Raw genomic sequence first — 27,349 nt, 5'->3', positions numbered from 1 at the left:
TTTTTGTGCCCAAATCGATCTTTCTCCTCAAATCAATGGAGGGCTCAACGCTTGCTTTTCATTTAAACGGGAGCCACGATTTTCACATAAGCACTGATTCCTGGAGCTGACGTTCCCTCGAAACCTCTTCAGCTCGGCAGGGGTTGGCCAAGGCTGTGAGGGGCTGTGGGAGAGCCGTGCATTTGCTGAGCTCGGTGCTCCAGCTGCAGAGCGGGGCTGCTTGGAGTCGTGCAGGGTGTGAGTTGTAACCGTGTCTCATAGCCACGATATTAAAACAAACAAAAAAAAGAAATAGAGAAAATAAAAAGGCAATTTCCAGCAGCGGTCCGCCAGAAAAGCGACACTTTCAGCTCAGTCCTATCAGCGTGGGCTCACACGGGAGGCTTATGATGGTCTCCGGGAACGGCACCGCGCTGCAGAGCGCTCCGTGCAGGCGCTGCAGAGCGCTGGGCTGTCCCCCCACGGAGCGGCGGTGGGATGGAGGGCCGTCAGTGCGAAGGGGCGACGTTCGTCCGGCAGCGGGGTCTGCCGAGGTGCGGGATGGGCAGCGCGGGGCCGGTGGGGGAACGAAGCGGGGCTGATGTCAGAGGCTCAGGGTGGTGGGAGGGCACGCCGAGAGTTCAGAGCCGGCGAGAGCGAGCTGTCGGTTTTGGGGCCATTCCGAGCGGACCGGCGGGACGGGAGGCACGGGAGCAGGAGGCGGGACGATGCGAGGCGCGGGCTGCGGGACGCCCGGCCGGGAGGAGGACAAACCCCGCAGCACCGCCGGCGAGAGGGGATCCGCTCCCCCGACTCCTCCCGCGTGCGGCAGCCCCGAACCCTCCGCTCCCGCACCCCGCTCCCGGGGCCCCGCCGCGAACAAAGCGGCCCCGTTGCGGGGCGGTGCGGAGCGGGGCGGGCCGGGGGCCGCCGCCCGCCCCCCCGCCGCCGCCGCCGCCCGCCCTCTCCCCGCCCCCCGCGCCAGAGGCACCGCCGCCGCCGCAGCCGGGTCCATGCCCGCTGGAGCCCCCGCCTGCCGCCGCCCGCAGCCCCGGCATGGACGTTCGGTTTTACCCCTCCGCCCCCACCGCCGTGGGCTCTCTGCCCGGCGCTGACCCCCCCTGCTTGGGGCCGCTGGATTATTATCACTGCAACAAGGTAAGGGGGCGAGGAGCGGGCCGACCCCCCCCCCCAACATGCCCCCTACCCCGGGCTTGGCTCGTCCCGCAACTTCTCGCCGGGTGGGAGGAAAAGTGCCGGAGGCGGCGGGAGGGGATCGGAAAAGTGGGCGACGGGGCCGCCCGCATCGCCCCGCACCGCCACGCATCGGCCCGCGGCCGCCACCCGGAGCGCTGCGGGCGGGCGGAGGGAGCGCCCGGGGCTGCGTGGAGCGCTCGGTTCGGCCGTGTTCGGAGCTGTCGGTTTGTTTTCTTGCTTTCCCTCCGAGAGTGTTTCGCCCGGAGCGGTTTACGTGCGCTTTTTTATTTGTTGCCGTTGTTGGTTGGCACTTTGTCGCCTTGTTTCGTACCCTTCGTTTGCCGGGCGGTGCGGGAGCGGAGCTGCTTCTGGATGCGGGGATGGGTGCGGGGGGTCCGGCGCTGCCCCCCAACCCCCGGGCTCCCCCCAACCCGGACCGCGCTCGGTGCGCGCGTCGCGGTCGGTTCCCGATCCGCCATCCCCGTTCATAGCGGGGAGAGGGATTCGCGGTGCGGGGATATTTGAGAGCGCTGCGGGAGCCGTAAGGAACGGCCGAGAGGAGCCGGAGGGGAAGGCGGAGGCAGTCGGAGCGCGGGGATAAAGAGTTCTCCGCGTATCGCATCCGTGCGGGATCGCGGTGCTGGAGCGCAGAGCCCTGCGGAGGGGCACCGGGGGGGGCAAAGCCCGAGGTTTGCGCTGGGAAAGTTTCAAAAAGGGGCAAAACTGCAGCGGGGCCGCGGCTGGGGGATGGCAGCGGTTCGTCCCGCCGCTGTGGCACTTCGGGGCCGAACTCTTCAGGAGCGGCAGAAGGAAAGCTGAGCGGCTCCCGGCTGCGGGGAATTCAGCTCTGTGTGTCGGGTGCGTGTATTTAAGTGTTCTCTGCCGTTTGGGTTATTTGTCTCTATTTGTTAAGTTGTAGTAAACCTAATAGCCCTCATTTATTTTGAGACGCCCGGTTCTCCCGAAAGGAAACAAATAGATTTCTCCTGCATTCATGTACTGCCGGTTTCAAACGGTTCTCTTATCACTGCCGCTGTTCCTAAAACACGAGTGATGCTCTTAAAACGCTCTCGAGAGCCGACCCCGTGGGAGCCGGGATATGGGCGACCGAGTGCCGACACCGACGGTCCGGGAGTGCCCCCGGGAGCTGCATCCACCCCAATCCCACTGCCTTTAGGAGCTCCAATTCGCCACGAAGTTCGGAAGTGTGTACGCGGTTTAGCGGTGCCCCGGCTCTCCGGGCCCACGATGTGGGGCCGTGCCACCCCCAGCACCCCCAGTCCCAGTGCCTGGCCATGCAGCCCTGCGCTGGAGCTCTTCGCTGCCCCGAATCTCTGGGTTTAGGCCCGGATTAGCTGTGATCGATCCACATGAGCCGCCCTTGTGTGCGCAGAGTGGCACCGTGGGGCTGGAAGGAAGCAGGAGCTGTGCTGTGAGAGCTGCGCGTGGGACACCCGAGAGGAGCACCCAAGGTACTGACCACTGCCACCAGATGCTGCTGTTGTCACTGCTACCGAGGATCTTAAGACAGCCGAGAGGGAGGTGGGGGGGGGAAGAAAGGAAGCGATTTACCCTTTTCAGGGTGCTTTTTCTTTTTTTTTTTCCTCCTCTTTTCTGAGTTACCACGTGTCACTTGCTTATGCGCAGCGGTGCACGTTTGTCTGCGGGATGAGGCAGCTGGAAAGAAGGCAGAGGTGAAGTGACCCGACTTTGGCCCCTCTTTGTGACACAAGTCCTGCAGTCCCATCACTGCAGGGCTGTGGCATCACCCTGCAGAGCTCCTCTGGGCTGCAGGTGCCCATGGGTGTGCTGGAAATTCATACTCACTGCTGCAGGCGCTGTCTGAGCACATGTGCATCCTTGAAGCCATGGAGGACACTGTATGAAACTTCAGAAAGTCCCGTTCCCGTTCCAAGCTAAGGCATTGTCTGCCTAAAAGCTTGAAAAATCTGCAGAGTGGGCTGAAGTGTGAAAATGTGGAAGTTCTCAGGCTGTACGGCACCCCAAGAGCTGGGTAAGGAGCGCTCGTGGGCTCCGTTCCCCATGATGCTCCCAGCCCCAGAGCACACAGCAGCACCCCACAGAGCCCAGGTGATGCTGCAGGTGAGACAGTCTGTGAAAGGGCTTTAACCCTCTGCCCGAAGTGCATCTCTTGTCCAGGCTCAGCTCTGGCTCCCAGGGGCTTTGCTGTTTGTTTTCCTATTGGGGATGCCAACGAATGCAGTGTCACCGCCCATCAGCAGCTGCCCCAGAGCCACAGTCCTGAGCATCCCGAAGTGCTTTGTGCACCATCTGAATATGGTGGTGTTGCTGTGAGGTTCCTAATCTGATCAATGCACTGCAGTCTCTCTTTGCAGCCACAGAGGTACCTGCAACATAGCATTTCCATTTTTAAATGAACGAGGGATGTTTCAAGGGACAATGAAATGGGGACAGTGTGTTCAGCCCATGCCTGCCCAGAGGCTTACATCTGCAGCCTTTCTTTCTCCACCCATATTTTTCTTTGGAGAGATGCTCACCTGTAGCATGTGCTGGGCTCTGTCCCTAGTGGAGACCCATGGTGAGAGCTGAGGGTGAGCACCCGGATGGGAGCAAGTTGGGCTCTGTGCTGACTGTGTTTGGTGAGGACTTGTGGTGCTCTGGGCACACTGGTGGTACTGGGGCTGCCCAGATCTCCATTACAGGTGATCCACTTGGAGGACCCAGCATTGCTTGAGGTCATGATGTTTGGGGAGAGGAGCAAAGCCCACACTTGCCAGGGCTGCTGCAAGCAGGACCAATGGCACGGGCTTTAGGATTGCATTTGGTGCTGGGTTCAGCCTGGGGTGCAGAGGCAAATAGAGGAGCATGCTGCAACAAGCATTACCCGTGCCAGAATGCCAGCCCCATGGGCTGGATCCCAGCCACATTCTGTTGGTGTGATTGCACAGGAGAAACACCGTTTTGGTGTCAGGCTGTGTGCGTGCAGTGGCTGCGAGGGCCTGGGGAGGCTCAGCTCACACTGTGCCATCTCTGAAAGGAGAGCTGGAATTGTGTGTGGACCCACAAAATACCAGCAGTTGGGGTTTTGTTCTCATCCCAGATGGAGTCACTTCTGCGAGGCGTGCAGCAGATCCCTGCCTGAGCACTGGCTGTGCAGCCCTGGGCTGGGATGGGCGGGGAGAGAACCTCTGCAAATCCAGAGCAAATCTAAGGGGAGAATGAGCACCTCTCTTCTGAATTTCAGTGTACATCCTCAGTGGCTTCTGGTGTTTTTCTTGGCCAGGATCAGTTAGCACAGTGCTGGATTTCCACTGAGGTCAATGATTGATAGGGAGGAGGAGTGGGGCCAGCTTGGAGACATGGAATCCTTGTGGAGAGCACTGCTGTGGCACTGGGGATGCCTGGGTTTCTGGGGAGTCCACAGCAGCACACAGGGATGCTAACAGGGATGCCAACGGGCCGAGCCTTTAACCCTGCAGCATTCCTGCAGGACAGCACAGCCATGCCCCATCCCACCACCAGCACCCTGCTGCTCTGCACCTCCACACACACCCTGGGCCTTTTGGGCTGAATAATGGACAAAAACTGCTTAACTGATACAACATCATCAATTATGAATAATTAAAGTCCAGTGGTCCCGAGATGGATGTTAATCTGCGCTCTGCTCTCTTCTTCTTTGAAGAACCCTTCAGCAATGGGAACCAAGCTGCTGGTAGGAGTCCGAGTTGATGGATTGAGTACATTGCTGCAGAACATTCTGTTTTGTTTTGATTTTTACTGTAAATTGTAAATTGCAGTGATAAACACAGTCCCTTTCTCACTGTGTTTCTCCAGAACCGCTTTGCCATTCTGGAAGATAAAACATATTCTTTTCCTTTTTTTTTTTTTTACTTTCTAAGCCAGCTCTGTTGTGATGTAACATAAATCCTTCTTTGAGAATGAAGGGTTTTGGATGGGGAACAAAGTCCAGCTGACTTTTAATGTGGAACCCATTTGGTTCTCATTGGCAAGCAGCTCTCGCTGGGTTGGAAATGTGGGTGTTGGGTCCCCAGTAGGGGCTGTTGCCTTTACCTTTGTGCTCATCCTGCTCGTTCATCTTTTATTTCTTGACAAAATGAGCTCGAAACGCTTCTTCCAGAAGTTGGCTTATATCTCTCAGTGTAAATGAAGCACATAATTGTGTTTTCCTAACAGCTCTACATTAAAAAGAAGTTATTGTGCTGCTAATGTGTTTTCCTTGATGATTTCACACCCAGAGAAGCTGCGGTGTGCCACGTTCCCATCTCTTCTTTGTTTAATTCTTCATTCCTAAACTCAAGGTACAGCGTTGGTGCAGTCCCAGCCGTGCTACCACTGACTCCTACGTGGAGATCTGAGCTCTGATGTTCCACCTTTGTGATTTTCCATACGTTTTCCTGTAATTAAAGCTTATTTTGGGGCTGAGCTGCAGCAGAGAGGGGGAATCTCACAACAAAACTTAATGAAACAAGTGCTGATATACCAAAAGAAATGACTGGGAGCTGTGCAGAATCGCATGGTTTGCACTTAGAAGGCCAGTTTTAAATATTTTAATCCCACATATATCCTCCCTCCTCTTCTTCCTACTGTTTCCTTTGGTGGTTTGTTCTGACGGATCCCATTTCTTCCTTGAAAAATGGTACTGGCTCCACATTGCCTGCAGGCAGAACCTTTGCATTATGCCATGGATTCCCTCTCCTCTGCCATAATCCCATGCACAAATTGTGTCAGCTCTGCAGATACATTAAATCCCTTCCTGACCTGGTGTGCAGCTCTGTGGCTGGGCAGCTGTGAGCAAAGTGTTAAAGCAGGGCCCCCTGCCTGCAGTTGGTGCTCTGGAAGGGAGATTTGGGGCTGCACGTGGTTCTCAGAAACGTTTTGGAGGAAGCGGGATGAGCTGGGGCTGCATGGCCAGGCTGTGTAAAAGAGTTTTATCCATATGCACATCTATATTTTCCTGTTGGAAACCCCTTGCTCTCATGGTGGAATTTCTCTGCATTTCTGGGGTGGTGGGGTGAGACCCGGTTCCCAGCTCCATATCAGACTGTGTGGATCCCAGCAGCAGTTCCTTCCCACCGCCCCAATGACTCAGAGTTTCCATTTCCATCTGGATTCACCCACAGGCTCCATCCCCTTTCTGTCTGCATGCAGCTTTGCCCCTGCTCTCCCCTTCCCAGCACACCATCCTCTTCTTCTGCCTCTCCTTTTGTTTGCGAGGTGCAGCCTGTGCTGGGTGCTTGTGGCCAGAGCCTGAGATAAGGGCTGTGCTGTGGCTCTGCTGTTCATCCTCTACCATTGCCCTTGGCCTCTGTTTCCAGATCCAGTGGCTCATGTTGCGGTACCCCAGGCTTTAGGTCTCAGCTCATCCTGAGCTCTGAGCATCCAGTGTGGGAGACCTGGGTCCCTGGAGCGGGGCATGCAGAGCCCAAGGCTCCCCAGAGGCTCCTTTCCTCCCAAGCCGTGGGTTCTGAGGGGCATGGGTTAGTGGGCATGGTGGTGATGGGTTGATGTTTGGGCTAGAAGATCTTAGTGGTCTTTTCCAACCTTAACAAGTCTATGATTCTATAATTCTAGGATTCTGCTTTCCTATCCCCAAAGGGTTTCACTGATGGATGTTCCCAGCAGTTCATTCCCCAGTCTTCCCTTGGGAAGGTGCCGGGCTGTGGGGAACTGCTGAGCTGCTGTAACAGGAGGGTGCTGCTGGGGAGAGGAGGTGAGCGATGGCAATGGGGAACTTGGTTCCAGGGCACTGTGAGGAGGCAATGCCAGCTCATCCCAGCTGAATTCAAAGATCTTTTGTGCCATCGTTATCATAAAACAAAGGTAAACTTTGTCAAAAAATAAGCTGATTAAGATGCATTCTGTGTTTCTCATCTTTTATTGGCACTTGGAGCAGTGTGTTTTTATGGGGTGAGCATCCTGCCTGCCATGGGACGTGTCCCACTGGAGATGACTTTAGGGGCTCTGAGGAATTGAGGCACTCATCCCTGGGGTCAGAAATGAGGCAGAGTGCACCCGGAGCCCTCAGTGACACAGAACAAAACTTGGACAGTGTAGAAATGGCATTAGCTTTAGGAAAACTTCAGGAGAAATGTTGCATGGAAGCAAGCTGGGGTAGACAAAACAAACCAACTTACGTCGAGTCCAAAAGAATGGAATTGAATGATGGGTGCAGAAAGCACGTGGATGTCGTCCGAAGAGGGAAAAGCAGAAATGCTGCTGGGGGGAATCTGGGCTCTGCAGCTCCTGCTCTGTTTGCCAGCATTAAGCCAAGGCAGACAGCTTCTCCCCAATGCGTTATCTTGTCTCTAAATAGCGTTCAAAGGAGAAGAAGAATGTGCTGTTAAAAATACTGAACTTTGGGGAACGGCTGGCAGCCTGCGCCGCTGATAAGCATTGTTGATTGAAGATCAAACGGCCCTTGGAAGCAGGAGGAAACCTTCCAGCGGGGGCTGAGCCTGCAGCCAGACAGTGAGGTCACTGCCTGCAGCCTGTGGGTATGGAGGGACCTGTGCTGGAGTTAGGCTCTGGGCTCCTCCAGCCCAGACGGATGCTGGCGACGCGGTGCTTTTAAACCTGATAAATCTGTTAAGGCTGAGAACAGCATTTATTAGATGCCAAGAAAGACAGAGTCATGTTTTCATTATTAAGTGGTAGGGCTTTTTTTTTTGTTTTCCCTTGAGATAAAAAGTCTGTCCAGTAGGCTGCAGGTCACAGAGTGAACCAGAGACCGGGAACGTGTACTCTAATTAATTGACAACCTGCATCAAGGTGGCAAGTGAACTGTGGGTGGCTGTCTGTTTGCTGTGGTCATGCCAAACTGCACACGTGGGAGACTGAACTGTTTCAGTTAAGTCAGACCGATGTGTAGGGTTTTTGAGAACAATTTTAAACAGTTTTTTCTACTGTTGGGCTTTGAAAAGGGGAAGAGTATTGTCTATCTATCTATCCATCTATCCATCTATCCATCTATCTATCTATCTATCTATCTATCTATCCATCCATCCATTCATTCATCCACCCATCCATCTAGGCATCTTTCTATCCATCTATCCATCCATCCATCTATCTATCCATCCATCTATCTATCCATCCATCCATCCACCCATCTAGGCATCTTTCTATCCGTCTATCCATCTATCCATCTATCTTTCTATCCATCTATCCATCTATCTATCCATCCATCTATCTATCCATCCATCCATCCATCTAGGCATCTTTCTATCCATCTATCCATCTATCCATCTATCTATCTATCTATCCATCCATCTATCCATCCATCCATCCATGTATCTATCCATGTATCTGTCTGTCTATCTATCTATCTATCTATCTATCTATCTATCTATCTATCCAACTGTCTATCTAAATGTATCAACATTAGCTTCATGAACTTGCAGCCATTGAAGTAAGGTGGTTGGCGCGCAGTGTCCTTCTGTTGGGAACAGAGAGCAAATCCTGGTAGGAATAACCATTTGTAGTATGGAAGTGGCTTATCACATTTGTGCAAGAGCACAAATGAAACAGATACGTGTTTAAAACCATAAAATGTCAGTTGGAAGCAGCTCTGGAAGTGTACTTAAGAAATTAGCAATGGCACGTGCAGCTGCTTGGAAAGCCCGTTGCTGTTTTGGGGTTGGTCGGATACAGGGCTGCATTCCTGAACATGAGGTTCTGCACACTGTCAAAACGAGATCACTACAGAACTGGCAAATCCAAGTTATCATGGAAACATTTCTAGTTTGAGCTGCGGTTTATATTAAGTCCTATGCAGAATTGTCCTCCAGTATGTGTGTGAATCCATAGATGCAGTTCCTATTTGCTGAAGAGCACCTCTCTAAATGAATTATCTGGGAAGTGCAGATTTAACATCCTCTTGTCTTGTGAAGCTGTCTTACAATGTTGTGAAGCTCAGCTGGAGCTTCTCACTTGCTCCCAAAGCTGGAAATCATGGGCAGCATTTTGAAAATGCCAAAATCTTAACTCGGAGACAAGGAAGAACAAGCTCTTGGATCTGGATCTTGTGTCATCGTCATCGTGTCGCAAGAGTGGAGATGGTGCCAGCTGGGAAGGGATCCCCTTTTTGGCAATGAAGGTCTCAAGAGCCTGTGGCAGTGTGGCATGGACAGGGACAGCTGAAACTGGTGGCCATCGCTTTGGAGTTGGAGGAGCCACCAGGGAGACACGGCTTCCTTTGGGCTTTGTGCTTATTTGGAGACAAACTCAGGGCCAACCAGTACTAATGGGGGTACCGATGGATGGGAAGCTGGACGTGAGCCTCCAGTGTGCCCTCACAGGAAGGCAACCGGATCCTGAGCTGCATCCAAAGAAATGTGGCCAGCAGGGTGAGGGAGGGGATCTTGCCCCTCTGTACTGTGGTGTGAGACCTCACCTGGAGCACTGCATCCAGGTGCGGAGCCCTCAGTGCAGGAGAGACACGGACTGGAGCACGTCCAGAGCATGGGGCTCCTCCAACAAAAATGATCCAAGGGATGGAACACCTCTCCTATGAGGACAGGCTGAGAGAGCTGGGACTGTGCAGTATGGAGAGAAGGCTGTGAGGTGACCTGAGAGCAGCCTGTCAGTATCGAAAGTGGGACTTAAAGGTGCCTTCCAACTCTAAGGATTCTATAATTCTATGTCTCTATAATTCAGCACCGTCCAGGCTGAACGAGCTTAAAAACCCCAACGTGACACTTGCGTGGCTGCTTGGGGCTGCTTGGCCACTGTGATGATCACACAGGATCCCTGCACGAGCACACTGAGCTCTGCAATTAGCAGCCCCGGGGCCAAGGTAGCTCAGCAGGAGCTGCTCAGACCTCACAGCCTGGCGCCCTGCGGGAGTGCATTTTCCCTTTGCTGTGGTTAAGTGGTGCAGACTTGACCTGCGTGCCGTAGCGAAGCAGAGCTCGGTCCAGGGGGCTGGAGGGAGGCGAGAAAGGGAAAGCTGAATTCTCTGCTCATCTCCTCCACAGATTCCCTCTATGGAGGATTCCCCTCTTCCTCTCTGTTGCCCTAGTGTTGCTTCTGTTGCGTCCTTATGTTTTCCTTTAGCCTGGGGGCTGCTGTGAGAGGTGTCTCGGCGCTCTGCCGGCTGTTCCTGATGCTTCCTTTCCCTTGCTAATACCAATTGTTTCTGCCAGAAGTCGTTTGGCTGTGTTATGTAAACCTAGAATCACACACTAACGCCCCGAGCTGGGGCTCCTGCGTGTGCCGATGGGACTGGCACGGCGTGCCACGGGTCGCTTGGCAGAGCACCCAGAACCAGCAGCCCCCGGCCTCATTATCCACAGCAATCAGAGCCAACGTCACCCTCACAGCTGATAGTTTTAGTGGGAGGACTGAAAGCACGCCGTCAGTCGCTCGGAGCTGGGATGTAAGCTTGTTGCTGAGTGTGGTACCTGCATATCAAAGCTCATTCTTGGCACTGGGGTCTCTGTTGATGCTGTTGGGTTGGCAGCAGTGTTGGTGTGCACTATATGTGAGTGGTTTCTTGAGGATCTTTGCATCTCCACCTCTCTTCTACTTGTGGCTCACTGCAATTGGGGCTGGAGCTCCTGAGCACCTTCATGGTGATGGGACCTCTCCTCCTGTCCCAAATGGTGTGGGACCTTCCTTGGAGCATGCACGCTCCTTTGGTTGTTTGCCTGGAAAATGATGCTAGCAGAGACCTTAATGAATTTCTAAGTGCTTCTTAATGTGATTTGGCAGTCAGATTGGAGGGAGGGAGGGGGAGAGAGATGGAACTACCATTGCTGCATGCCCAGTCTCCTCCCCACACACTCCACTGTTTGTGAGAGATTAGAGGGAGATTAAATCCCACGGAACTGGCAGGTGATGCTGATGGATGTTTGGAGGGGATTAGGCTAAATCCATTCCTCCTCCTGATTTAGCTCAAGATTTGAATTCATTGATAAGATTTGCCCAGGTTACATCTCTGAGACCTCCTCTGAGCTGATGACTGTGCGGAGGTGTAAGTGAAAGCAGAACCTGTCTCCAAAGCAAAAAAAGCTAACGAATTAACCTTTATAAGGTAGATGAATGCTTAAGATAGCTGTACATCTATTCCTGTTGCAGCATCCAATTAATCTGCAGTGCCACGGAATTGAAGGGCGCTGGGCTGGCTCCTGGCTGGGGGCTGATGCCCACATCCCACCACAGCATGACTAGAAGGTGTACAGCAGCCATGGAGTTGTGTGTGCAGGGTGTTGAGCTCATGGGCCACTTGAGTTGAAGCCCAAAATGCCATCTCTCAAACTAGAGACGAAGTGAAGTATGAGTAAAGCTGCGCACTGTGGCTGAACATCTAGATCCAGCCTGGGCTATGTTGGTGGTTTTCTGATTGAGTTTCCTGCCTGGAGCCCATCCCCTGGGGCTGCTCACAGGAGGGTGGTTGTGGCTTGGCCATCTCAGGGTGTCACCTGTGCCTTGGAATGGTGGCTTTGGGATGGGTCGGAAGAGAAGGGCAGCTGGCAAGCTGCAGGTCTCCTCAAGCTACTTGTCACATCTGGGTGCATATCAAGGGGCATACAAACCTTTATGACCAAAGAGGGCAAAGCCTGTCTTGGAAGCATGGGAAGACTTACAGTGTGGAAGACCCAGCATATGAATTCATGGCAACACAGAGTGTTCCCTGTGCTCTGCAACGCAGTGACTCATGTTTGTCACCAAGGGATGGTAATGCCAGGTGGTTTATCCTGAATGTGAGTTCCAGGTTCTGTAAGATGGGGCTGGAGGTGGAAATGGTCTCAGCAAGTATTGTGGTGGTGCAGAGGATGCAAGGACCAGTCTTACTCTATTCTCTTTGCTTCCTTGGAGTTGCTTCGGGTTTGAAGGACTGTAGGAGCAATTGCAGTTCCCTCCCTATTGTTATGGGGGTGAGAAGGAAAAATGAAGCTCAGTGGTAAGTCACAGACAGCTGGGAATACTTTAAGAACATAGTGCTTGGGAATAACTTAGAAATAATGTCACTGAAATTATGCTTTTCTAGAAAGTAGGGAGAAAGAGAGCTCGAAATGAAATATACATTAAACAGAGCCTTCTTGACTTCATTAAGAAGAGAATCTTAAGGGCAGCGATCTGCAGTTTCCTCATCGTGCTGCTGCACAGCCCAGTGTTTGCCAATGAGTGTGTCTCTGAAAAGCAGAAAGTGAATTCACCATATGGTGGAGGAGAATATTCGGTATCTTTGTGTGTGTGTGTGTGTGTGGTGATGGTAGTTTGTTTAAAATAGGGTTACCTTTGCATTTGCTTCATTTGAACAAGAAAAATACCAGTTGCCGTAAGCTCTCCATTAGAGTTCTTAAGCACTTTGGGGTCACATTGCTCAGCCTTGTTGGAGCCAAGAGCCACGGGGATGTGTAGCACAGGTCTCTGGGTGGGAAATCTGTGTTTTGGTGTATAACTCAGTGAGGAAGAGCAGCATCTCACCCAGCCAAGTAGGTGAAGCATTTCCATCTATCCAATGCTATCATTCCCTGGGCACTGGGACGAGGGAGCCTAGGGTTGGTCGGACCCCTGGGAAAGTACAACTCAATGAACACAAGGAGGAAAAGCACCAGATTCTACTTGCATTTAGGGTTATTTTTTTTTCCCTCTTTTTCTAAAACATGACTCATGGTGGGATGCGGGAGGGAAGCTCTTGCTGCTGAGCAATGTCCTCAATATGTCCACGATGGCCTCAATAGCTGTTGGTGGTGCAGAGCAGCTGCCAAACCAGCAGCATGTGTGCATGCACAGCCCTGAGCTCAGGAGGCTCCTGTGCACCCGAGTCCAAAGGAGAGCTCAGGTTGTTGGAGCTGCACGCACAGCAAGCAGAGGCCTCGCAAATTTGGCACAGGTTGGCTTTCCAGCAGTATCCAATGATGTAATATAGCAAATATTAGCAGAACAACATCTGGTAGCACTGCTGCCTATATGCTCACTGCAAACAATTTGTCAGACCTGTGTAAATGTTCAGTTTAGTAACAATGCTGTGGTAAGAGGATCGTGCAGCCAAGGCCACCTGCTTGCTTCTTTTCCTTTCCCATACAGTAACAAGGACATTTTTAGTCTGGTTTTGTTTTCAATGCAACGAGTAACACTTTGAAAGCAACTGCGAGCATTGAAAAGCGAAGTCAAGCTCTCCTTGTGCAAAGGTGTTGGCCATTTCTTTTAAGCACTGCATCGCAGTTAGCTCATTATCTCTGAGCTGTAAACCAAATGGGGATGACCTGGATATCCTGGAGGAGGAATCAGTTCCTGGCTGGGGACAGGAGGGTCTCTGTGTGCTGCTGGGGTCGGGCTGGGGCGTGCAGGGCTGGGCTTCCCCTGCTGCATGAGGCAGTGCCCCTTTGCAGTCCCGTCTTGTTTGCTCCACCAGGTCTCTAGGACGGGGATGCTGTCAGCATCCCACAGCCACGTTACTCAGAGCCTGAGCAGCCCAGCTGCAGCTCCAGGCCTACAAGAGATCTTCTCTTTGGCACGTCACCTCAATTCCTTTCCTTTCAGAAAGCCAGGAGGAAAAAATGGTGGAAGAGGATTTCATTCACTTCCACGCTCATCTCCTCGAGGAAACAATGGGAGGGCAGTGGGCAAGGCGGCTGCTGCAGTACTCACTGCTGCCTGCATGGCTGAGCCGTGCACAAAGTGCAGAGCTGGGTCAAGAGCCAGTGACCATTGGACTGCACATCTGCCCACTTTTATTTGGGAGTAATAGGGCTGATGGAGGCAGTTTCTCTGCCCTGGCTGTTCCAGAGGGGAGTTCCATCCAGAGGTGTTGCCAGGCCCATCCCAGGGCAGTGCCTGGAGCGCCCTGCGTGGCACAGAGCCCTCTCCGAGAGCTGGGGGCTTTTGTTGTGAACCAGAAGAGAAGGCAGTTCCAGTTTTTGTGAACTTGTTAGATTTGATATGAGCAGAATATATTTAAAGAATTAAATCTGAAGTCCAAGAGATGAGTGATTTTAAGGGCTCTTAGGAGATGATTGCTCATGCCTGCCTTTGCATGTTGAGGCTCCCCGCTCGCAGGCTAAAACACCTCCTGGTGGTGGTTATGGGGCTGTTGGGGTCCCATTCCCACTCAGGAGGGGTGGGCACAGAGTTAGGCACACAAAACCAGTTTGTGCTTTTGGAGATGGGGGACTTCTGGTCCCAGTGCTGCTGTAAGAGGCTCTGGTTCCACCTCTGTGCCTCCCACCACCTGGCTTGGATGATCATAGAATCACAGAATGGCCTGGGTTGAAAAGGACCACAATGCTCATCATTCCAACCCCCTGCTGTGTGCAGGTCGCCAGCCAGCAGCCCAGGCTGCCCAGAGCCACATCCAGCTGGCCTTGAATGCCTGCAGGGATGGGGCATCCACAGCCTCCTTGGGCAACCTGTTCTTCCACTGCTTCATCCTCTGGGTGAAAAACTTCCTCCTAATATCCAACCTAAACCTCCCCTTCTCAGTTTAGAACCATTCTCCCTTGTTCTATCACTATCCACCCCTGTAAACAGTCATTCCCCCTTTTGATGATGATGATGATGATGATGATGATGATGACAGATGTTGCTCTCCTCCAAGTCACTTCTGGTGGTGAATTAAACCACAGCTTTTTTTTTTTCTCCCTTCTTTTATCCCCCAGTATTCAGTGCTGTGAGCTAAATTAGAATAGAAACCTTTTCAAACCATTCCTTTAATAAAGTATTTAGTTAATAGACGCTGCACAGCTCGCAAAGCTTGCAGGAATCTGACACGGGGTATCATAATATTATGATATTTAACAGCAAATCCTACTGCATTATCAACTTACCTCTATAGCATGGAGGAGGCAACAGCTGAGGCATAAAAAACTAATGCTTCAGTATGACAGAGCTAAAATTGAACTTGGCAATTACCGCGTGCGTGATTCACAGCATTGTGAAGTGAAGCTACTATATAAATCAGCTCCAGTAATCATAGGGTTTAAAATTAGTCAGTCACTATTAACTCTGCCGTCGTTAGCGTGTGCTGGGGGACGATGAAAGGGAAAGGTATGGAATATCCAAAGTGTGGCTTTAAAGCAAAGGCACTCCAACGTGCTCCCAGCGGGAGGGTGCGAGGTTCACACAGGAGTGAGGTTTGGGTCCTCCAACAAAGGCTTGTGGAACACTTAATTGCACGGTGCAGCCTGATCTTTTTGAATGCTTAACATCCTTCAAAAAGCCCCTTTTCATGTTCCCAAGACTTTCGCAGTTCACAGAGGGTAAAGCGATGATTGAATTTAATTTTTTCTCCCTTACAGATTGTTATTATTATTATTTATTTTTTTCCAGAGCAGCACTATTCAAATGCTTTGCAGAGCTCTTCAATGCCAGGCGTAGAAAAAAGGAATCAGCGGGATCGTGTGTTATAAATGGTGCTGGGGAAGTGAAAGGCTGCTCCGAAACGAGCCACCACTCTGACTGCTGGATTTTGGCTTGGTGCAGAGTGCATGGGATTGGCTCGGAGAAAAAACAAGAAAGGAATCGAGTTGTTCTGTAGGATCCCAATGCTGCTTTGTAGGGATACAGTGCTGCTGGTGTCCCTGGGTGTGAGCAGGGCCTGGGGGCAGCTCTGCTTTGTGCTGCAGTGCTGTCCCCACTCCTGTAGATCGCATGGAGAGGTTCAGCTTCATTTTTGAAATAGAGCTGTTTTGGGCTTGGTGATGCATGGCTGAATGGACACACACTCCAAGAGCTTTCCAAGGAGGGTGGGGATGTACTGCTGCCCTGGTCTGGCTGCAGCCACCTTCTGTCCCAGCACAGGTGCCACTGTGCTGTAGCCAAGTGCAGACATTGCAGCAAAGCTCCATTCATCCCTTCTTAATTTTTACCCCCTTGTTTGCTCTGCTTGTGCAGCGCAATAGGTTCAGGCTCACAGCTGGGAGAAGGATGGATAGGGCTGTTTTTCCCCTCTTTCTCTTTTCCCCCCTCTTTTTAATGGGGAACAGGATGGGTGTCTGTCCCCGCCATGGGAACTGAAGGCTGTGAAGGTCGCTGTGCACACTGAGCCTATTTGCCATCCTACACATCTTGGTGTTCTGGAAGTGGGCTCTGGTATTTGTCTCACCAGCAACAAGGCGTTCCATTATCAGCCAGAGATAACGCTTGCCACGTTCAGGTTAAGGATTTTGAAGTATATAATTTCCAATTGTTTGATATGGGGTAAATGGCCTTCATTCTTTCTGCCCATAGCTTTAAGATTTGGGAAGAATTTATCAGTACATTTAACACTTCCACTGAAACCCTGTTTCTGAGGTATGGAAATGAGCTACAAATGAAAGTCACAGCTCAAGAAGCAGGAAACATGCCTGTGAGCGAGGAAAAAGCTGTCGCTGGCATTGTGAAGAAAGAGAGGTATAAATAGGGCATTGGGTTAGAAAGCAGGAAATCTGCGTGCTGTGGGTTTTACTTGGAATGTCTTCTGGTGACCCCAGATAAGATTGTTAACCCTTGTCTCTGCAGACAGTTGTACGTGCTCACTTATGGGCGCTGCTCCTGGCTTCTGGGATTGTGTGACTGTTTGAAAACGCAGCCGCTCCATCAATCATGGGTCTGTGGTTTTTGTGCTTAGAGAGGATCTCTCCACCAAAAAGACTGGATTTCTCAATATTTCCTGCAGAGTACAGCTTAGCCTCTCTCTCCATGTGAAGGGCCCGGTGTGACGAGCAGGACAGGCATCATAAATATGGTGTCGGTGGACTTTGTGTGATTGCTGACCACTTTCACGTTTGATTGTGTTTTTGTGGAAATGTTAAAATAAATGGCATTCGTGAGGAGTGACTTAGAATCATAGAATCGTAGAATCATAGAATGGCCAGGGTTGGAAGGGACCTCAAGAATCATTGAGCTCCAGCCCCACTGCCACATGTAGGGCCACCAACCTCCACATTTAATGCTAGACTTCTTCTCATCCCCACTGTGAACCTAAGAAGGGCCTTCCATGTGAGGCAGCACTGCAGGTACCCGTGGTGTTGTTCCTATCCCAGAGGAATGGCTCCAGGTGTGAAGGTGATGTCCTGGGGGATTTAAAAGTGCATTTTCCAGAGAAGGGCATGTTTCTTCCTAAAACACCACAGGTCTTTTCAGCCTGCGATCAGCGCTGCTGAGTGTGCATCGTGGCAACAAAACAGGGTCTGGTATTTGTTGTGCACTTCTGTAACTGTTTGGAGTGTGCTTTCTTTTTCATGGTGCGCACTGGGTATGGAGGCAGGCAGGGCGGAAATGATCAGGGTGGTTGTTGGAACGGGAAAACCAAACGTGGAGGTTGTAACCAGCAGGCAAGGTGCTGCACAACCTTCCCCCTGGGATGCAACCCTTGAGATGTGAAGTCCTCCCTGGTCAGAGCTGTGGGCACAGGAGCATCCCCACCATCTGATGCTTTGCTTTGGGTGGTGATGCCCCGTGTCTGGGGGAGCCAAAGGCTGGTGAGGCACTGGAACAGGTTGTCCAAGGAGGTTGTGGATGCCCCATCCCTGCAGGCATTCAAGGCCAGGCTGGATGTGGCTCTGGGCAGCCTGGTCTGCTGGTTGGTGACCCTGCATGTAGCAGGGGGTTGGAACTAGATGAGCATTGTGGTCCTTTGCAAGCCAGGCCATCCTATGAGTCTATGATTCTATGGACTCCACAACGTGGCCGTGGAGCAGAGCCGTCCCACTGGCATATGATAGCTTAAAAAACACCACTGAGGTGTGGCAATGCTGTGAGAAGCGGGTCTGGCCTTGCTGATGCTTTTGGTTCCCAGGACTGACAGCCCCGGTGTGTGTGTAAGTCATGGGGTGGTATGGGTCTTTAATAAAATGACAAGTGAATCTGTTCTGTTGCAAGTCAAAAACTTGGCCTACAGAGTTATTTCAGGCTTGCACAGTCTAAAATTGTCCTCGCAGCCTGAAATCACATTTCAGATAGAAATAATAACCTCCAGTCTCTCTGATCCCAGCGAGCTCCATAACAAATAAATGGTGCCTTCCCCGGGGTGTCATCCCAGCAGCTTTCCAGGAGTGCAGAAGATGCAGGGATCAGACAGTTCCCACACCGCTCAGCTCCGTAAATATCAGTCTAAGTAATTTTTTTGAGTACTGCCTACCTGGGCAGGGGGCATTGATGAGCTGTTGCTCTGAATCTTTCAGAGGAGTGATTGCCCACACTTCTTTCTCTTTGGTGTCTCTCATCTCGTCTCGCTCTGAATCCTGGTGCTTTCAGCAGGAGGCTCTGAGAGCCCAACCTGCACGTTTGACAGCTCAGTGCAGACACTGACTTTGCTGCCTTTGACTCGTGCTTCCACCACCAAAGCTGAGCCTTGCCAAGGAAGGCTTTCACTGCTCGCAGCCCTCTTTGCAGAAGTCATAACTGTCGCACCCTCTTCATCAGCAAAAGTAAAGCAGAATTTGTCTCATATCCCTCCGAAGCACATGCAAACATGTGCTCTGTGGGCTGTGCTGCATCGTGGCTCTTCTGCTCGTGCAGGTTGTTTTGTTTCCTGTGGTGTCTGTGTTGCTGCCGAGGCAGTTCCACGAACCTCCTGTTTCTCCCAGGGCTGTTTGCATGGCAGGTGTTTGCTGTGATAAAATATTGACGGGGAGGAGGAAGGAAGGCTTCATTCTCTGGCTGCCTTGCTCTTTCTCTCTCTCTCTCTCATTATTTTTCAGATGAGAGGTATAAAAAAGGCCACATTTTGATTGAAAATGGATTGAGGCTAAGACGTAAAACCCTGGGAACTTCTAGAATTTGAACATGACTGTGGTTTGGTGCACTTTTAGATAACTCTGCCTCTGCTGGGTGCTGCCAGCAGCCTACTTGAGCATGGATGGAAGTGCAGGGCTGAAGATGCAGCGGGCTGTGAGATGCCCAGGACGCACGTTGGGCATGGGGCAGCACCTCTGTAGAGTAACAGCTGTGTGCTGGAGGTCTGGATGTCCCTGCAGCCAAGAAAGCACGGCAATGTCTGTCACTTGCTGCCCCACTGATGCTGCAGGTCTTCAGAGTGCTCCAAAATGCAGCACTGTTCTGTTCCTTGCAGGCATCGTGAAGTCGTAAGAAAAGTGGTGAAGAAATGGTGAAGAGGGGCTTGGGGGGCTGGAGCAAGAAGCCACACTTCATTTCAGACTCGTGTTTCTTGTTTTACAAGGTGATTTTGTATTCAGCAGAGACTATTTAGCACGAGCCCATAAGCTGCAAGTTAGAGCAATTCTTCCCTTGGTGGCCAGCTGGGAAGGCAGGGCCTCCCCTCCCCACGTTTCTCTCTTCCTTCCTGTAAAGTATGTTGGATGTTATTTCTCTGTTTTCCAAACAAGAATAAACCTTGGTGTTTCTGGTCCAGCTGCTGCACGGGTATTGAGCAACATCAGTGCAATGCTGGGAGCAAAGGCAGGGCAAGCAGATTTGCACACCGTGCTGCTGCTGATTGCCTGTGTTTGGAGATGGGCAGCGCAGAGCAGCAGGTGTTGGCAGAGCCCATTTCCCACTGCTGTTTCAGCTGATGGCAATTACAGGCAGTATGTGTTTTTAATTTGTGCCCTTATCCAGGTGGTATGGCTTCTGCTGATTGGTTTGAGTTTGTTTGGAAGCTCCGTGGCATAGTGATAATTGCCAAAAGAAGGACATAGAATTAATTGGCAAATGCTCCAGCACAGGATTATGTTAAATGTGGATGATGTGACTGCCTAGCTAAGCTGGTATGTGGGCTTTGAGAGTAAATCCTAGAGCAGAGGAGGAGGAAAATCAAAATCTCGATCAGAGAATGGGAGTTAAGTATTTTTTTCAATATTTAATTATGGTAACAAGGTGATACTCTTCACCTTTTGCCCTGCTACAAGAGCAGATCTTGTTGAGAAATGGCTTAGCAGCTTTTGCTGATTCGTGACAGCAGTATTCTGGCTGGGGCAGTCCTTACAAGAAGACCTGATTTTCCACAGCCTTGCACAGTCCTTAAGTGGCAGCACCAAGCTGCCAGAGTCATGGGACGCAGATTAAAACCGTGTAAGTCCTGTATAAAGCTTTGATTCCAGCATTGCCAACAACTGAAGGAGAAACACCACTTGGTTTAACACTTCTGACACTTACTTGTGGTTTTTGCCCTGACCTTCTTCTGGTGAGGATGTGCTCATTGGGGTTCTCATGACTCATGGTTGGCACTGAACCATGCTTGGGCTGCTAGAAGTGGTGCTGGGCTGAAGCTTCTGCTCCATCTCTGCACCTCCCATTGTGTGTTGCTGGGGCAGCACAGCAGAGCCCACCTGGATGGTGTGAACTCAGCACGGTGTCTTCTCCATCCTGAGCTCCTGTTGGAGGCCAGGTGGGCATCTTCTGCTGACTCCATTTGCCCTCGCTGTTAGGAGATTCCAGCCAGATTCTTATAGGCATCTCATTGCAAAGAAACAGATCTACGTGTTATCAGATGAGTAGGAGAATGCTTCTGATAAGAATACAGAGTCCTTAGATAAGATTCTCTTGAATTATAGGGCTCAGATGCAAGTAGCTTATTCTTCAAGGCTTTCAACCACAGTTGTCACTCAGTACAAAACTGAAAGTCCTCGTGCATCAGAGCAGCAGCAGATGTCAGCTGAAGGACACGCTGCGTTGCAGGCAGTTGTGCCAGGAGTGTGGGCCAAGTCTGCAATTGTGAATGAGGCTCCTGTGTGACTGATTCTCCTGTTTGCTCCCAAACTGTGCGCCGATGCTGCTGTGTTTTGCTGAATGTGTTTGCCTGGAGGCATTGTTTAAGAAGTAGCTTTATGTGCCTGAATCCCAACCTGTTGGATGCTTGCAAGCAGTTTGATTTGGTTATTTCTTGCTTTTCTTGTGACTGCTGTGCGGCTGAATAAACGAATGCTCACTGCTTTGAATGCTTGCAAGAAGCAGCTCGGAGCCAAAATGCTGCTCTGCGTCCTGAGAGCAGTCCTGAACTACACCAGGAGAGATGACAGCAAAGTCACTTCCTGGAAAGGAGAGAAGAAAAGAGTTGCTTTTAATAAAAGTCTTGTGGGGTGCCTTTTTTTTTTTTCTTCATATTTATTTGTTCAGGTTCCTGCTGCAGCTCACCACTTCTGCAGCCCTTGCTGGCTTCTGCTCAGAGGTGCGTGCTGCTGCACTGAGATCTGTTTCTGGTCAACCCAGCTCCCACTGCTTTGCTTGCAGGCTGCTCCTCCTCTGAGCCAGCAGCTGGCTCTGTTTCAGAGCTACCCGTGCCTTCCTCCTCTTCCTGGGGCAGCAGCACATCTGAATTCCTGGCAGCCCTCTGACACATCCAGGTATTAGCTCTGCTGTGTGCCCTGTGCCGTGCTCCACAGCAATTTCTGTCCTTGAGGCTGGAGAGGTGCTGCCTGCAGAGGGAAGGGAGGGCTGCTTTCTTTGCAGGGAGCATCCCTCCATCCTGCACACCCAAAGCACTGGAAGTTGTCTCATGCAGATTGCTATCTTACAGGCGTGTCACGCCGTAACCACCACCTTGCTCTGGAGAGCACAGCGAGCAGAGCTCCAGATCTGATCAGAAGGGGCAGTGAATTCCCAATCAGAGGATCTGGAGGTTTAAAAGACAATTAATTAGCTTTTGTACCTCCCTGTATGGCACGTGGCTCAGGACCAGCGTTTGGGTGTCGGTTTAAGCCCTTCCATAAAGCACAAAGATTTTTTGCAGGGATGCTGTTAATTTAGCAAGCCTCTCAAGGGACTGCAGCCCTGGGATCAGTATCAGTGTGACTTCATCCCCCCAGGCTGGCAGATCAGCATCCACACTGGGGAGTGTTAGCAGAGGTAGTGCATCCGTTTCCATGAAGTGATGAAGAAACTGATGAATGAACCTGGCAAGCGTGAGGGCTCTGGCACGTTGGGTTTTGTTTCAGGTGAGCTGGTGGCACGAGCCGGTCGGCTGGGTGATGCGAGCCAGGCTCTGTCTTGGTTAGCAAAACCTACAAAGAGCAAACACATTGCTTATTTATGCAGCCCAGATCCTGGTGTGACAGGGTGCCACACAAAAGCTAAGCTGACAGTAATTAGAACAGATCCCCGCTCAGTGACCCAGAGAAAAGTGAGCACTCGGGGAGATAATCATGGGTGAGAGAGGCAACACAAACCAGAAAATGGTGACTGTTACAATTTGAATGAGAAAATAAGCTCTTAAAGCAAGCTGGCTTCTGGAAATCCCATTAGCGCTGACAAATACCCAGCTCTGGGCTTCTGAAAACACTGTGGTGAACATCTGCTCAGGTAAATAAAGAATCCAGTTTCTGTTTGAAGGTGCTGCCTACTCCTCTGCTGGAGGTGGGTCTGTAATATCAGCCGCCTTTGGAACGGCTCGCTGTCACCTCAGTGTTCACATCAGGATGCTCCGTGTGGTCAGGGATTAGCTGCACCTGCAGCCATGCTGACGGCCCACGGGCACAGCATTAAGGCTGGTGCATTGCCAAAGAGCAGGTTTGGGGCCCTCTAGAAAGAGCAAGGTTTGGTAAATTCAAGTCTGTGCTTGCTGCTGGATCCAGTGATTTCTGACCAGGTTTGAGACCTGCATGAATTTTGGTCCTCTGATATTTCTTGGAATGGTTTTGAACTCATTTGTTGGTTTTTTAATGAGGATGCTCAGCTCATGAGATGAAGAGGACCTCAGAGACTCTGCTCTGATTGTGGTTGCCTGAATGGAGGAGGTAACTCCATTCAACACCATGTTGTAGGCACCCAGCACAAATAATTCATAGCTGTAAGAATAGCTCTGAGAAGGAGTGTGGAGGGTCGGGCTGCCTTTGGGTCTGCCAGTCCTGGTCACTCTGAGACATCTGGTTGGCTCCAAGGATAACTGGAGCTGTGTGCTGGAGACCTGATTTCTCCGGGGGCAGATAGGTGCTTGTTTGTGTTTGGAGCCTTGCATCTTGCATCCATGGTGTGATGCACCTCCGTGGGAGCTATAAAAGGTAAAGCTTGGCACTGCCATGGCTGAAAATGATGACAGTTTGGACTCATTGGCATCCTGTCTGTGGAATGAGTCGAGAGGCATTGCCTGACTTCAGGAGAAGACGGCAGGCTGGTCCAAGTGAATGGGAATGACAGCTTGGGGCTGAGTGGGATTCTCCTCCAGGGCTTAATTCGTCTATGAGACCATTGATGGGTAAAGGAAAACAGCATCATGCTGGAAGCACGGCAGCTTTTGTTCCCACAGTGTTTATGATTCTTGTGGGAGAGGACGGTTCCACGCCATGGTTGACACTTTTCCCAGCAGCTGGAACATGTTGGACTGGGGCAGGGAAATGAAGCCAGGCAGCAAAAGCCGCATGATTGGGTTGAAAAGGGCTGCGTTTTTGGGACCCGACGTCATCCTTCTGCAGGCACCTGATATCCTCCCAGGGCAATTACCAAGGCTTCTCCTTTGGCTCTAGCTGCTGCCCAAAGGCCGTGGGTGCAGGGGACAGCTCTGCAGGCTGGGAGAGCTGGAAGAGATCCCCGCTCTTCTCTGGTCTTATATTAGCCAGCAGGATTTGTTGCTGCTGTTGGTTGTTTTCTTTTTAACTAACACACGTGGCGAAGTCCCTCGTCCCCATGCTGGCTGTCTGACAGCCCTCTGTTCTGGCTCGTTTTTGGTGTCATCAATCACAAGTACCGCGACAACAGCCTGCTGGTGCCCTGCCTGCTCCGCGGGGCTCATCCAGTGACCTATTAGCACTTCCAGTTAATTCTGCTGACATATTTATAGCACAGAGATCTACAGCGCCTTTTCCTACAGGAAACATCACGGTTTGACATCAGATTAAGTTATAGAGTAGCCTCTCCTGGCTGGATCAATGCGTAGAGTCAAACAGAGCCCTGTCGACATGCAGATGAGGAGGATTAGATTTAAATTGGCAAATGTCACTGATGGCTGCTTTTCCCACCAAGGGAAGAATAGGCAGGGAAAAATTTCCATCATTAATAATTGAAGTTTATAGAGGGGAAAAAATGAGCGTATCATATATTGCTCTGCAGATAACAGGGCCCCCGTCCTGCTGATAATTCTGTCTGGCAGATGAGTGCTAAGAAATTACCTTGAGTACAGCTGGGTTTCTGAATCTGTTACGAATCTTCTGCCATCAGGGAACATTTTAACAAATGCTCTTTTGTACCAGTGCTGAAAATGCTGTCAGCAGCCCGAAAATGTCCGCAGAAAAAATATACAGACAAAATAATTGGAAATGAGAGTGCATACAATTTGTGGTAATGAGGAGTGATACAAGTTGTGGTGTGCAGTTGGTAAACCAGGGGGATGGGGAATGGGGACAGCTGGTCCCCACGTGATGGGTGTCAGGGGCACAGGAGAGTTTGAACTTTGGTGCTCTAAGAGGCTGGCATGCCCCCGTCTTAGCAAAATACCTATGGAAGCAATTGGAAAGCAGCTTTGTAAAGCTAGCTGCAATGGAAAAAATGCTCAAGTAAGTTATCTGTACTTCTGTTTTGCAATTTTAGCAAAGGATCCCAACGGTAACCATTCTCACATCACATGACCATGAAGCATTTTGGTCACTCACTGCTGCTGCTCCTGCTCTTTACACTGCTGGCTCCAGGTTGCAGAGCACCACGACCTCTAGTGCTCTGCACTTCTGTGCTCCTCCATATCTCACACCCCAGAGCCTCAATCCCAGCAAGTATTCAAATAAAGGCAGCACATGTAAATTGAGCAGGAAATAATACGTGAAAAAAAATGCAAGCATGCATTCCTAATTAACTACATCTGCAACACAAGTTAAAGGGCACGTGATTTATCACCTGCCAGTGAAACTGTTGGTTATAGCTCGTGCTTTCAGTGCTGTGCAGTTAAAGGGCACCAAACTTATTGCCCAACACCATCCATGCTGCTTAGAGCCTTCGCAGCCAGGGTGGCTCTTCGTGGTGGAGGGCTGTGTGGCTGAAGGTGGCCAAAACTGCCATGCATCCTCCTGTTGCAGATTTGTGGCTCACAGACTTTGTCTGAGCAATTGGTTTGTAACGGTGTTTGGGTGCTGGCCGTGCTCAGTGATAGCTGATCAGATCTACGGATGACTGTGGGTGCACAGTTGACTTAAATCTACTTTTTTTTGTTCCTGAAGCATTAAGGGGGAAAGCTGTGATCAGCTCTGGGATTTTTTTGTGGTCATCTCCTGATTTTAGGTACTTTGGTTGCTCGTGTTGGCCTCAGCGGGGCTTACACTTCCATTACTTATGGAATGTGGGTATAATTACTGCCAGCAGAAGGATGAGTAGCCATGGATTGCAGTGTAGCTCTAACCCGAGAAACGTAGAAATGTCTCTAGAACTTTGAAACCCATTGAGTTTCATGCAGAGATTTCCGTGCAATTTTAACGCGGTCAGTTCAACCCAGGTACCTCTGTGGGCCAGGTGCTGGTTTCCAGAGAGCCCGTGTAGAAATCTGTGAGAGCAGAGTGATCGTTGTACACAGGAGGATTGGCCAGACTATCTGCAGAAGTGCGGCTGTCACCTCGTGTGTTTGTGTCTGTGTTTTCCTCTTTCGTCATCAGGTGGACTTGAGGTAAGTTTTGTGCCTTATATACTTTCCCCGAGCAGTGAATGATTTCTGAGAAATCATGTCTGCTTTCTGGTGAGCCCAGGCTGAAGTGGAGCTCCTCCTGCCCTGAGAGCAGTGCTGCAAGAAGGTTGGGCTAAAACAGGTCCTTCTCAGCCCTTGTCACCTCCAATGGCCACAGGGCCCTTGAGCGGCCCATGGCCCTGCTGGGTGCAGTGGTTGTGTACCAGTTGTGTTGGGGTCGTCTTACCCCAAGTCTAGTGAAGATAGAGGAGCTTTATTGCTAGTGAAGATAGAGGGGCTTTATTGTGAGTGTCTGGAGTGAGATACTGAAAACTTTTCTAAAAATATTTGTGCGTGCTGTCATTGCTGTTGGCTGCATCAACTAGAGAATTGCTAAGAAAGCTCTACGGACCACAAAAACCTCATTACATAATGTCTGGAAATGCAAGTCATACATGAATTCAAGTGAGAGATGCAGTAAATCGTGAGACTCCTGAGGATGGAGAAAACTCTCTTTTAAGTGTGCGTTAATTACCCAGCTCAAAAATCTCCAAACCCAGTGCCGAGCAGCGATCAGTGCTGACTGGAAGGGCTGGTTGCTGATGATGATGCTTTCAATGAATCAATTCCAGGATGAGGCCCCCAGAAAACCCACTGGGGCTGTGCGGTGACCTGGGGTGGTGGGAAACCCTGAGCTGCTCCTCACTCTACTGCTCCCCATCCTCAGTGTCCCACGAAGGGCAGGGAGCAAAGACATGCCTATGGCATCCCGTTCTTCTCCTGGGCTCTGCTGCAATCCCAGCCCATTATTTCCACCCCTGTGACTGGGTTGGTAGGTCTGGTTATCCTGGTCCCCCAGACCCCATGCACATGTCATGGTTTTGTTGCTCTGTTGTTTTCCTGAAGTTTCTCGTCTTCTTCCTCCCGTTTTTCCGTGTTCTTCTCCTGAGTGCTGTGCAGATCTGGGCAGTTATCAGCTTATCAGCACCCAGATTTCCTTCTAGCAAGAAAAATATTTTCTGTCCTCTCTATACCTTTCATGTGGTCAGGGTCTCAGAAGGAATGCAAGAATGAAGCACGGGCGAGGCAATAGCATTTTGCTTCTGCCTCCGCTGAGAGGCTGAAGGAATGAAGGTAACACGTTTATCTGACAGTGAATATTTTGTGTACCCATGTAATCCGTTGATGGGGAAATTAAATCACTTTCTTCTCTCCTGTCTGTGCCATTGATCTTGGAGTCATTAGTGAATGAACATGTTGTTGCTGTGACACCTCCCCTGCCTTGCACAGCCATCACAGAGGGGAGCAGGCATCCACAGATGCTCTTATTTGCACGAGGCTGGGGCTGGGCAGAGGAGTGAGAATGGGGCTGCAGGGGGGTCAGTGTGTGTGTGCATACACGTGTGTGTATACACGTGCACATCAATAGATGGGGGTGTACAAACTGTCTGCGTCTTGGTGTATGAACGTATAACTTCTGCAATATTTTAGCTTTGGTCAGCTTTACGTGCTGGGTTTTCTGTTTGTATGCATGCATTTATGCTCTGGGTAAAAAATGAAAGTTTGAGAAAGTCCATTGGAAAGCTTAAGCAATGATTTATTTGAACATTTGCTCTATAGCCACAGTTTGAAACAACCTTGTATTTATAGGTAGAAGCAATATATTGTTTTCCCCGACAGCCATCTGTCTGTGCATTTCCTGCTGCCCCATCT

The 27,349-nt window shown here is 50.8% G+C and overlaps 1 protein-coding gene across 4 annotated transcripts in view; it reads left to right on the top strand.

The window, feature by feature from the left end:
* The first annotated feature begins 356 nt into the window (after nt 1–356).
* The window catches only part of TOX2 (TOX high mobility group box family member 2), a 113,775-nt gene continuing 86,782 nt past the window's right edge, over nt 357–27,349 (top strand). For 2 of the 4 annotated variants that reach the window (XM_085241527.1, XM_085241525.1), the window contains exon 1: nt 936–1,137. In XM_085241527.1, the coding sequence (XP_085097653.1) occupies nt 1,036–1,137 (102 nt within the window). In that variant the 5' untranslated portion in view covers nt 936–1,035. Of the gene's footprint in view, nt 534–935; nt 1,138–27,349 lie in introns of those variants that run through there. The other 2 variants (XM_085241524.1, XM_085241526.1) reach the window with 2 other exon arrangements.

The sequence above is a fragment of the Meleagris gallopavo genome, chromosome 22, assembly GCF_905368555.1.
Source record: "Meleagris gallopavo chromosome 22, MGAL_WU_HG_1.1, whole genome shotgun sequence".
Classification (NCBI taxonomy): Eukaryota; Metazoa; Chordata; class Aves; order Galliformes; family Phasianidae; genus Meleagris; species Meleagris gallopavo.
This window is presented reverse-complemented; position numbering and strand designations above follow the sequence as displayed.